This window comes from Eretmochelys imbricata, chromosome 11 (assembly GCF_965152235.1).
Source record: "Eretmochelys imbricata isolate rEreImb1 chromosome 11, rEreImb1.hap1, whole genome shotgun sequence".
Taxonomy (NCBI): domain Eukaryota; kingdom Metazoa; phylum Chordata; order Testudines; family Cheloniidae; genus Eretmochelys; species Eretmochelys imbricata.
The window spans coordinates 42323417-42336436 of record NC_135582.1 but is presented as its reverse complement, the minus strand read 5'-3'; the positions used below and the strand labels follow the sequence as shown (position 1 = coordinate 42336436).

Sequence of the window (13020 nt, the reverse complement as noted above, 5' to 3'; positions counted from 1 at the left end):
TCAGCACTGAATAATGGGGAAGAGACACTGCACTGTGTAGATCCCAAACATGAAGAAAGCTGTGTGTGTGGACATTCCTGTTGTTCACTTCCTCCTCCAATCTCTCCCCAGTACTTCCTCTTCCTCACTGCTTCTAAAGGATTGTTGTAAGATTGTGGCTTTTGACTGGGTGTTGTACAAGCTGTCTAGCAGGGTCAGAATCATCAGACTCTGTAAGTTAAAAAGCCTAATTATAAATTCTGGTTAATGTTTTGCAGCAAATCAGTGTGAGAGTCATTGCAGTTCTGAAAACTGCATATTGGCACAGGAAGAACAACGTCTGCAGAGTGGAGACAAACAACTGGCTAGACATGTGTTGCTGTGTTTACTTCTCATTGTGGGCCTGTTTGCTGTAAATATTTCCTATTTCTGACATTGATTAGATCAGAGGTTTGACACTTTTTCAGGAAATCTGTATTGGCAGACCAGTAAAAAGCTTGTAGTTCCCCATTTTTCTGGGTCAGTGTCAGTTCAGTCTGCGCTATATTAAATGAATTGTGTGTATCTCCGTTCTGTCCCTCGTTAGAAGAGTACGTCACAAAATTAAATGTGCTAACTGTACCATTAACACTGCTGATGGCAATGAACAAGTCAGGGCTGACAACAGTATGGGGAGGGCCAAAATTTGAATTCTCATTGGTCTGCCAGTTCATCAGACTTTTTTCAGGGATATTTTTCTTCACTACACGATAGTCAGCTTTTAAAAAGTGCAGTAGTTCTTTGAAGAGGGACTACCTAAAAATGGCTCCTTCTTATCGAAGAGCTCTGTGTGGATTCAGAATCCAAGTTCCTATAGCGATGACAAATACAATAGTGATGAGCATGGTATAAGAACCTATATAAATAAAACAGACAAATCTATTTGTGCTATTTATATTAGCACTGTGGACTCCACACAGCCACGCAGTGGACTGGATTCTATTCCTTTGCTGCATCATTAACAGATTTATTTACTACCTTCCAGTTAGAGCTAATCAGTGACTCCAGTGAGATACTGTTGAAGACTCCAGTCTACTTGCTGGAGTGTAACTAAGTCAAGATTTGACCTGCAGAAACTCTATTGCTGGTGGTGATACAGAAGAAGGAAACAACCCAGTCTGACTTTCAGAGCCCAAGTAGAGTTTGTCAGGCTGACAAAAAAACATACATTTTTACTTGCAAAAAATGTATAATTGATATAGAAACCAAGAGGACTCAGTGAACCCCACAGTGCCATTATTAGTCAGAGCAAAACTGCTTTTTAACTAGATCAGTGGTTCTCAAACTTCATTGCACCGTGACTCCCTTCTGACAACAAAAATTACTGCACGATCCCAGGAGGGAGGGACCAAAGCCTGAGCCGGCCCAAACCCCGCTGCCCTGGGCTTCAGGGGGGCCTATAACCTGAGCCCCACTGCCCCGGGCAATGGGGCTTATGCTTTGGCTTTGGCCCTGGGCAGTGGGGCTCAGGCTTCAACCCCGAGCCTCAGCAAGTCTAACACCAGCCCTGGCACCCCATTAAAATGGGGTCGCAACCCACTTTGGGGTCCTGACCCACAGTTTGAGAACCGCTGAACTCGGTCATTGGAAGCAAGTTTTCCTTTTTTTCTAAATATCATATATCAGACATTTCAAATAATTATAAATACATTTTTGTGGTGGCCCGCAAGATAAAAAGGTACCTGAAATTTTGGCCCCAGTTTTATCTATAAGTCAGTTATCAGATTTTTAGTTGCAGAAACTATTAAATGAACTATGAACCCCTTGCTACTCAAAAATGATTTCACCTTTATGCCCACATGAGCTAGCATTTTTTTCCAGATTATGTTCCGCTGAAGTGCATACCAGCACCATTTCAGCTGCTGCTGAGCTTCCATAAAAGCAAGAAACCATGTAGAAAATGCTGGTGTGGAGCTCAGTAGGAATGTTTGCTGTTTGCCTTGTGAAATATTGGCTCAGACAGGTTTGCTACTTATTGATTACCTAAGTATGCATAGAGTTTAACATAGAAGAACAAGGTCCTTCTTTGTTTAGGGTATTAAAGGATCAGGCCCTCAGCACTGATGGTACATTTCACCCTTAAAATCGATCACACTATGTGGGTCCCATTTACAGCTACTGAACCTCACAAGGAATGTAGCAGGTTACTTTTCAGTGACTGTTTTTGTTCTAGGTGACTTATTGCATAAAGAGAATAAATGAGTTTTTTGTTATCTTCTGTGAAGAAGAGAGAATTTTCTAACACAATTTATATTTTTAACAGAATCTGTCCAGCTGTTTGTGGTGGTTGTTCAACCAAGAACCTGGAAGGCTCTACGTGGAATTGCAGTTCTTTTGTGCTGTATTTAATTTTGGTCAGGTACTTCACAATGTTTCCTTTGAAATTGCGTATTTCTCTTGGGTGCTGACGCTGGTAATCAGCAGTGATAGGAAAGAACATGCTGAGACTTTCAGTGGAGGGCTGATAAAATGTGAGGTGTATCAAGTTTTCTAGAAAGGGGCAGTGATTCATTTAAACAGGTCGCTCATCCATTTTCTGCTTCACAGGTTGTTCATGCTCTGCCTCCTGTTTGCAAGTTTTGTATGATGGGCAAGGGTTCCAGAAGTAAATTGCTATAGCTGCTTATTCTCTTTATTTTAGCTGGTCTTACCATGCAAATAGCTCTGGAAAGATGTCATTGTGTTTGTAATATCAGATGAGATGTCGATCTCTACATGAATAAATTTACCAAACCCCTTTCTGGAGAAGTTATTTGACAGCCTATTGCATACCTGTGTCTGTCTGTCTCTTTAGGGTCCAAAATTTAAAGGATCCTTAATCCTATTTATTCTTTGAAATAGTGTCCAGGCCACAAAATTCAGTCCTGATGGCACTAAATTCAGTGGATTATTTTAATTTTCTTTTCTTTCCTGGGTCTGAAATAATGTCTTTTCTAGGTTTATAATACTGATATTTCTGTGTTGTGGGTTTTTTTTCCCAGGGCTTCATATCCTTTGGTATATTTGGTTTGGATAAACATTTAATCATTCTGCCATTCAAAAGAAGGTAAATCTAATCTTTCAACACTTACCTAGGAAGGTTTAATGCTAAGGATAGCTATTAATAATGTTATTGGTCTTTTAAACCTCTACTTCCATCGCTGCTCCTACCTCCTCTCCTGCCTATGCTCCTTCCAGGGTGCCGCTCCTGAATGCCTCTTTGGTATTAGATTGGTACGGACACATGCAGTAAGCTGCACCCTTTTGGCCATGCCTTAATGTCACCGCTGCTGGCTAATCAGAGTCAGTGGGTGCCAAACTGAAAATCTGGTGGGACGTAAAAGTTCAGCTGAAACTGCATTTAAACCTTAGCTTGCAAATGAGCAATTGCTGTTGGTACAAGTGAAACTGCCAAAGCTACTGCTGCTTCCCCAAACCCAGGGAAGCTGAATATGTCACTTACGTGGGGGAGTTGGGACTCCTAAGTCCCACACTGCCCCAAGCTGTGGGAAGAACTTAAGTTGTGGCTGGAGCTTGGGAGAGGACTGCCACCCACGGTCAACCTTAAATTGCACAGGGTCCAGGCAGTTCTGAATCAAGGAGGCACACCTAGTTCCTTGCCTCCTCTCTGTGTTAGCTAGAATCAAGCTTTTGAGTGTTCAAAGGCAAACAGTATATGGGCTAGGAAGTTCTATCATGAGTAGCTGGTGTATGCACTATATTATAACAGAATTGGTGACAGAAATGATGCAGAATTTTCCCCCGGGTTCGGTAATATTTTTCCAGCTTTCCTTTTAAATTGCCAGTTTCTTTGTTGATTTCTTGGTTAATTATTTTTCAGGTTTGAATTCCTCTGGGGTAGTAGAGAAGCAGCAGAACGTGCAGAGTCTTCTGTACCTGAGGAAATCAGGATGACATGTCAACAATTTGTTCATTATCACAGAGATGCCTGTGTCAGAAGCATTGTCAAAGACAGAAGGTGGGGCTCTGTTCCTTTACAGAGGTTCATTTAAACTGCAGTAAGCTGTTCAGAGATCACAGGCTGGGAATAAAAATATAGCACTTCCATTAGTGTTTACAGCCATGGCAAATGTCTTCTAATTGCAGTATACATCAGTGTGAAAGATGAGTATTTAGCAGCTTGTTCAGGTAACTTGTCTTCAATGGAAACATCAAACCTCATTTTTTTGTGACTAAAAGTATTTGCATGAGAAAAGTTTTGGGGGCCTAATCCTGCATCTTATACTTACATGCATTTGCTATGGCTACATCTGTAAAGACTGCTCATGTGATTCTGGCTTTGTAGGTCCTTGTCCCTTACAAGTTCATTCTTGTTGCTGATTTTTCATTTGAAGTTATAATCATCTTGTGATGTCACACAAGCTTTCAGAAACAAATCGATGCCCTAAACTGAAGATTATGGTTTCAAGTTTGTGTTTGAGGTGGGAGGTGGGGGAGAAAGAGCAGCAGGAGCAGAATAACTTAAAAAACCTTCTGCTTGTTTTGCAAATACCCACGGTATAAAGAAAAGGCAGCAATGATTTTTCTAATCAGAATGCTTCAGATTCAGTAATTCTTTAAAGAAGGATGAAGTAAGGCAATCTGTAACATTACACAGGGTATAATCTGGACTAAGGAACAGCTCTGTCCCCTCAGTTCTCCAATGTGGAGTGGTTTTTACACAGCTTTGCTGTGAGAGCTATCACTCCTGGTCTGCTCCCACACAACCTCCAGCATGTAACTTATTATCAACTATATTGTATGAGTGCTATAGCCAGCCATTTGTGAATTACACTGGAGAGCAACACCAGCAAAGTCCCAGTCCCAAAGTTTCCCAGAAATGTACGTCTTGTACTGCCCAGCTGTCTGCTGGACAATACAAGCTCATAGAAAGTTCGTTATTTTATTAATAGAAAATGATATGCACAAATCCTGTTATCCCAAATGGAGTTTCCCAAATAACTCAATCCAAACACACTGGTTTAGGTGAAACAAATTTATTAACTATAGCTAGCTAGGTAGATTAGATTGATTTTCAGTGACTACAAGTAATGAGGCATAAGTGTCAGAATTGGTTACAAGAAAATAAAAGTACAATACAACTAATGCTTACCTTAAGCTAAAGTAAATTCAAAGCAAAGGTCTGTCTCACCACATGGTTCAGCAGTCTTACTGGCTGAATTCCCCCAGTCAGGATCCCTCCCCCAGTCCAGTGCTGCTTTCTTTGTTCTTCAGGTGTTGTTGATGCTGTGGATAAAGAGAAAGGAGAGATCATTTGGGGTGTCTGCTCTCCCTTCTTGTAGTTTTTTCTCTTCTTCGAGAATCATTTCCAGATGAGGTTCAGGAGACAGAAAGTCTGTGTGTATGGGAACCCCAGGCTGTTTCTTTGTCAAGATGTAGACTTTTCACTCTCACCTTTTTTCCTGCCAAAGACACCTGGTTGAGGCATTGGCTAGCTTTTTGTCTCTGGGAAACTGGTTTGTGACTGCTCCCCAGATTTGGAACATGTTTTAATAATATCATATAGTAGAATCTTAGAACTTTACACACAATGTTGCCACACACATTTTACCCGGACAATGTCAGCAAATTGAGTTTTCAAATGATACTTCACAAGGCATATTTTGTACAAAATTTATCATAATCTTGCAAAAGGGGTGAACATAGGGTACAGACATCACACAGTTCACATAGCAGGCTTCCTACCACATAAGCAAGCATGGCACATCAGGAAGTATTTTTACGAAGTAGACGGGTGCACTTTGCACCTACATGGTGCACGGTATAGGCACCGACTCTGTGGGTGCTCCGGGGCTGGAGCACCCATGGGGAAAAAATGGTGGGTACTGAGCACTCACTGGCAGCCTCCATCAGCGTTTTCCCCCTCCCCCCGGTGCCTTCTGCCCACCAGCGGGCCCTGCCGATCAGCGCCCATGCCTCCCGCCCATTGCGATCAGCTGTTTTGCATTGTGCAGGAGGCTCTGGGGGGAGAGAAGAGGAGCAAGGACGCAGCACACTCAGGGGAGGGGGTGGAACAGGGCTGGAAGATGCAGGGCAGGGGCGGAAAGCAGGGGTGGCCTTGAGGGAAGGAGTGGAGTGGGGGTGGGGCCTGGGGCAGAGCCAGGGGTTGAGCACCCCTGGCACAATGACAAGTCGGGGCTTGTGATGCATGGCATTTTATTCCCCCTACTGTTTCTTTGCTTTTATTGTTTCTGTTTCCTTTGAGAATTAATCAGACTTAGAGTGAAACATAAGCTTGTACATATATTTTGGGTCTCTGTATTTAAAAAATATCAATTTCTGATCTCAAATATTTGTATTTTATATTTGAATATTATGTACTGTGCAGCATTTCTTTCCCACCTTATTTCCATTTGTGAGAAAATGTGTGCAATCCCTTTATCCCTTATTTAAATATTCATCTAATTTCTCCTTAATTTAATAATACTGTGTCTGATATGATTTTGGTTCTTTGTTTTGTTGCTCCACTAATATAAGCTAACATTTGCTCTCATTTTTACTGCTTGTTTTAATTAAAATATAAAGAAGTTCCTTGGTGATTGCTGTCTTGTGTAGCTGTTAATCATCTTTGTTTGCTCAAACTTCAGAAATCCTGCAGTTAGGTTCCATAGAGCAGATTTTAGATAACCAGAAATATTCATTACCACAAATACATTTCTGAGTGATAGTTTCCTAACACTGACTAGAAGGTAGTAGTATTGCCTCATCACTAAGTCAAAACAAACAAAACAAAACACTTCCATCTTGCATCAGTGTCATATTGTTCTCAATTGTTCCCTCTAGTAAATAAAGATTCAGTAAGATAAGCACATTAAATGACTTATCTACAATATACACAACTATTCAAACTTGACGAAAAGGTGAGCATTAAAGTGCAGCCCAAGTACCTAATGCTTCTGGCATTTTACATTTCATTAAATCAGGTATTTTGTTACAGAAGTGGTCATGCTAATGAATACATTTGAAGTAAGTACCCAATAATTTGTATGTGTACGTGTGTTGTTGTCGGATTGCTGTGTAGGTTCTATAAAGTTTATTTTACAGGCATAACAGAACTTTGCATGCATTTTGCTTTTCATCCAGACGTTTAGGAAAAGGTAATGAAATGTGCATGCCCTTAACATACAGAATTAATAGGTTCTCTTCTAACATACTTTTAACTTTCATGCTGTCTTTCCTTGTTTTCCCTGTATTTTTCCTTGCCTTCCCCCATCATGCAGTGGTGATAGCAGATTTACAGAACATATGGGTGAATCATTCCTTTGACATACAGGTGTGGTGCAAAGACCTCGACTGGCATCTTCTTTGGCTGTGAGCTGGTGAACTGGCTTATCCAAGTTGGCCTTGCTTCTGACCGTGGTGAAGCTCTGATGTACGGAGACAAACTGGCAAAAGGAGGAGTCATCCAGCATATTACCAATGAGTTTGAATTTCAGGATGAGTACTTGTACTACCGTTTTATTCATAAGAGATCCACAGTGACTGAAAGCCACTGAACTGGGCATGTATTCAGAGCGTAGGCAACAAAGGGCAAGTTTGTCCTTCTCACCTGCCCTCACCACTGAAATCTAAAGCATTTTCTTTCTTATGACACTTATCGAATTGGGTGTTCTCACTTGTAATGCTGATGAAATTTGGTGGTTCTTGTTCCACCAAAAGAAAATGTGTAGCAAATGGCCTGCTTTGAATGCTCACTAATGAAAAAATCTCTGAAGTAGGACGCTCACAGTTCAGTTATTTTTCCAGTTTGAGCATAAGCAATATAAAATGATTCCCCACCCCCAATAAAACTGCACTTAGCTGCTGATGACACATACAAAACTTTAAAGCATTCTATGTTAAGAATATTTCCTTCTCCTGGTGAAATCCTGAGCTCCCATTTAAGTTAATGGGAGTTTTTTCCTTTGACTTAATGGGAGCAGGATTCGCCCCTGTTACTTAGGACCCTTGCGTAAAACCAGGAACTCTGTGTTCAAATTTTAACTTCTCAGTTTATGCTGCTTACTCCTCCCTTGAAGAGAAAATCCTCTGTTTGTAATGACGTTAATTGCTGTGAAGATGATCATGATGTCAAGGGATTAGAACTCAGGCATGAGCAGATGAACAATTAACAAACATCCTGGTTTTATACAAGTTTACCAAGTCTTAAAGAGATGTTTTTTAAAAAAACAACCAAACCAAACAAAACCCTAGAAACATCACAGAATATAATGAATTCTAAGTAGTTTGTTTTCCAAAGATTTTCTCTTAGGTGTTAGTACAGGGGTGGGCAAACTTTCTGACCTGAGGGCCACATCTGGGTGGGGAAATTGCATGTAGGACCATGAATGTAGGGGGTTGGAGTGCAGGAGGGAGTGCAGTGCGCAGGAAGGGGCTGAGGGCAAGGGGTTGGGGCAGAGGAGGGGTGCAGGGTGTATGAGGGGGCTCAGGGAAGAGGGTTGGGGTGTAGGTTGGGATGCGGCCTGTGGGAGGGGGCTCAGGGCTGGGATGCGGCCTGTGGGAGGGGGCCCAGGGCAGGGGTGCAGGGAGGAGTGAGGGAGGGGGCTCAGGGCAGGGGGTTGGGGTGCGAGGTGCAGCAGGGGGCTCAGGGCAGGGGGTTGAGGTGCGAGGTGCAGCAGGGGGCTCAGGGCAGGGGGTTGGGGTGCAGGAAGGGTGTGAGGTGCAGCAGGGGGATCAGGACAGGGGGTTGGGGTGCAGGAGGGGTTTGGGGTTTGGGCTCCGGCCCAGCACCGCTTACCTGGAGCAGCTCCAGGGGGGCAGTGGCATGCACTGGGGCCAGGGCAGTCTCCCTCTGTGCACTGCCCTCACCTGTGGGTACCTCCCCCGAAGCTCCCAATGGCCGTGGTTCCCCATTCACGGCAAATGGGAGCTGCAGGGGGAGGTACCCGCAGGCGAGGGCAGCACACAGAGCCACTTCCCCCCCCCCCCCCGGGCCACAGGACTTGCTGCCAGCCGCTTCTGGGAGAGGCATGGGGCCCACAGCACCATGGGGGTGGCAATCCCATGGGCCAGATCCAAAGCCCTGAGGGGCCGGATCTGGCCTGCGGGCTGTAGATTGCCCACCCCTGCATTAGTAACTCTGCACACAGTAATTAGCAAATTATACCTTCATCTTCAAATCCTAGAAGCAACTGCAACTCTTGGTGGGGTGGTAGATATTTAGTACCTTTCCAAATCAAACCCAAAACTTTGAACAAAGCATAAAACCTTTAAACTAGGTGTAATGACTTTGATCCAAAGAATGATCCAAAGAATCCTTGTTGAATTTCTGAATTTGGTTTTAGAATATCTAAGGATTTTAAAATTACATTGTCTTTATCAAAGCTTTATCTCATGGGTACAAGATAATCAAATTCTAGTAACCTCCCTAAAATGTTCAAATAGTTACTCAAGTACTGTATGTTATATTCATATCTAACTTGAATGCACCAAAAGGAGAGTTTGAGTCCATGTTATCTGTAATAGTTTGAAATTGCTAAAGCAGAATGGTGGAGTATGGAATAGCCCATTTTACTGCCCTTTTAAAACTGCAACAAGAGCGCTAAGTTGCCATAAAATTTCTAATCATTAGTGTAATTGAAAAAACAGGAACAAAATCTGCTTTTGTTTCCTCATCTGGAGTAGCTACATGTATACATCAATTTTCCTCAGCCCTTTTATTTTTAAAGACACAGATTTTACTTTACCTTTTTATGTGGCCATTATCTGCTAGTAGTAAGAATAAAGTCGTTTTAACAGCATAAACCACAATACTTGAGGAAGTGGCTTTACAGTAGCTACAATTTGGATGTTGCACCAAATGCATGCAAGACTGATGCTGAGAAAGCAATTCCTTTTTGCTGTCAAATATATACAGTAGTCTTATTGCACGTTAGTCTGCTGTGTGCATTGATGCAGACAGTGTCCTACTGTATGCTATACAAACTGATGTTTTCTTTTTCCACAACAAAGAAACTGACATTTGTAGCAGGCAGTGGATTGGCATTATCCATGAGTGAAGTGGATGGTATACTTTTGTTACACTGAAACAGCTGAAAACAGCTGTGTCAAGCTATTTTGGATGAATTATAGATGTGTGTATGTTAAGAGTAGAAGCAATTAATATCTCTGGCTTCTGAATGTTGCTACTTCTCAATAAATCTATAGTTATTTTATCTTGTGGTTCTGAATTTTTATTTATTGTAATTTCATGGGTTACCTCAAGAGGCCAAACTCTGTAGGGAATATTTTTATCTCTTTGTGAGGGGCTTCTCTTCCTAACACTAGAGACTTGGGAATCCTAATTTTTGCCATCTTTTAATTCCACCAATGCTGCTCTTTAATTGGCTGGAGGGTTTGCTGGTGACTGTTAATTGATTTCTTTCAAGTGTAGACTATTGTTCTGTTCTCCTGCCTGAGTTAATGAGGTGGCCAGTCTAGCTGTGAAATATTTTAAGTGACTCAACTCCTGTTTATTGGCTTCCTAGATTTGGTGAGTTCTCCATTCAAGAAATTGGCCTGTTAAAGTACTGAATATGCCCATTATCAGCTTAATAACATGGCGTCTGTTACACTCTTTTGTATTTAAGGTTAGTTAATTATGGGTGAACATCCGTTTTGGCAGTATCCATACATAATTTGGCAGAAGTTGGACCAAATTGCAGAAGGATAATTCAAATATTCCATAGAATGAAGCACTGAGCTCTAACTTTTTTCTTGTATGTTTGTAGCCCTTACCAAAGGAAGCAGTGAAGAAATGGGGCATTTGTACTAGGTTTCACAATAGAAAAATATTAGATAATGTTTTTCAGTGAATTGTTTGTAAATAATCTTCTGCCCCTAAAGTTTGAAAATTAAAGTGAGTGTGTGGGGGGAGGGGTCTCTAAACCAAATATGTGCAGAGGTTGCCCTCTAGCGGACACTCTAGCTTTCAGTTGAATATAGTTCCTTTTCTCCTTCCCTTATATTTTGGCCAGAATCTTGTCTGAAAGAACTAAATCCCAGGGTCCGACAGCAAAATATAATAATATTCATCACTTCACCCACCTCCAGAATCTAGCACACCATCTACACTATATATCGCTTTAGGCCAGGAAAGGGAAAGCGTGTTAGAAAATACAGGGGAATAGCTGAAACGTCACTGCCCTGTTGGACTCTCGGCTGCACACATAACAGGACATCTCCACTCATTATGATCAAGTAGGAAAGTAATCCAATTTATGACTTGGTGTAATGTAGTGGTGAATCAAGCACTATAATGTGAAAAAGTACAGTTCTTACTTCACAATCCTACCCACTACAGTCTTGGTGACTTAGGCTTGAGCTAAGTTCTGACCCAACAGCTTTTTTCAGCACCTGAGTTTTATCATTAAGCTGCCCATTCGAGTGCCCTTCTGGGAGGTGTGACAAGATCACAGCCCAAAGTGGTACGGCTGCCAAATGGCTCGCTGTCGAAAACAGACATTCAGTAGGAGCTGAGGTGGAACACAGCAAATCACTTTATTCAAAAATATCCTCTGCCAGTTTATGAACATTCTTTGTATTACTGAACCTTCAGGAAATCTTGTGTTTTCTATGTCTGTGCTAGCAGAGTCACTGTCACCTTAATCAAACTTCTATAGAAAATGTTTTACCTACTGGCATTACTCTTAACATCTGTGATTGCTAAACCTAAAAGTCTGCATGTAAAACTTATCTTTTCAGTTTGCTTTGTATACTTGGCAGCACTCCACTCAGTTTCAATTTCAACTTTCGTTTGTGGGCTCTTTCACACAATGATGATGGAAAGGATATAGTTTACAAAAGAGCAACACTAGATTTGTAAAACTACAAATCAAGGTGTCTGGCAGGTGGAGTATCTGAAATAACTTAGTTCTTGAAATTGACTACATAAAGATGATCACTTTGATGGAGGCAGGGGTGATACAAAGTTGCTAGAGTTCTATAGCTCTTTGTATAACTACTACATACTGGATTCTTGATTTCATACGAAAAGGTGAGGACTCTAAGGCCTTGTCTACAATGCCAAGTTTTTTTTGACAAAAGGCAACTCAGAAGGCCTTGAATAGACGTATGTAGAGACCAAAGAAGGAACAAGGGTAACATGATGCACCCAGTACTTCACTCTGTTGACATTACTAGTGTGTGATAAAACAAACCAGTATAGAGCCACTGGAGGGAGAGGAGACCTACTCTTGGGACCGGTATGCATTGTACATCAGATGTAGCCCCTACACTCTTAAAAAAACTGCGTAATCACCTGATCAACATCCTATACAGCAAACAAGAAAGATTAAGAGTGAGCTCTCAAAACTGGATACTCTCATAAATTTCTCCTGCTGATAATAGCCCACCTTAATGGATTTGTCTCGTTACAGTTAGTATGGCAACCCCCATCTTTTCATGTTTTCTGTATGTGTATATATATCTTCATACTATATTTTCCACTCCATGCGTCTGATGAAGTGGGTTTTAGCCAACGAAAGCTTATGCCCAAATAAATTTGTTAGTCTCTAAGGTGTCACAGGTACTCCTTGTTCTTTTTGCTGATACAGACTAACACGGCTGCCACTCTGATACAAAACTATTGTAAGGCTTTCTGGAGGGTCTGTGTCATAGCCAGAATCCTGATCACAATTTTAGACCCTCTGTTTAATTTCTAGGATTATAAAAAGTGTGTTGATCACTTTCAACAGCTTCTTGCCATGGAAGTGGTGTTATTTCAAATACTTCACATTGTGGGGGAAGGCTCAAGTCATCCCCCCACCCCCAACACACAAACACTTAGCAGGTGGTATTCACAGCAGTTGTAGGATAAGAGGGTTTCCTCTGCTTGGATTTTTCATGCCACTGCTAGTGGCTTTTCCTCCTAACACAGGGAAATATTACAAGAATGTTTTCTCACAGTATTTTGCTGACTAAAGTAGGTGTTTGTTGCTAAATAATTAGATGTTAGTCCATCTCTATACAATTTTAATATAGATGAAGAATTGCAATTGGAAGTGTGACCTGCACTCTATTTCT

General features: G+C 41.6%; 1 protein-coding gene across 4 annotated transcripts in view; it reads left to right on the top strand.

The window, feature by feature from the left end:
• Nucleotides 1-8387, top strand: part of GPR155 (G protein-coupled receptor 155) — a 45919-nt gene extending 37532 nt beyond the window's left edge. For 3 of the 4 annotated variants that reach the window (XM_077830519.1, XM_077830521.1, XM_077830520.1), the window contains exons 12-16: nucleotides 258-391; nucleotides 2282-2377; nucleotides 3000-3064; nucleotides 3839-3976; nucleotides 7292-8387. In XM_077830519.1, coding sequence (XP_077686645.1) covers nucleotides 258-391; nucleotides 2282-2377; nucleotides 3000-3064; nucleotides 3839-3976; nucleotides 7292-7514 — 656 coding nt within the window. In that variant the 3' untranslated portion in view covers nucleotides 7515-8387. Of the gene's footprint in view, nucleotides 1-257; nucleotides 392-2281; nucleotides 2378-2999; nucleotides 3065-3838; nucleotides 3977-6955 lie in introns of all 4 variants that reach the window. The other variant, XM_077830523.1, reaches the window with a different exon arrangement.
• Nucleotides 8388-13020: the final 4633 nt, after the last annotated feature.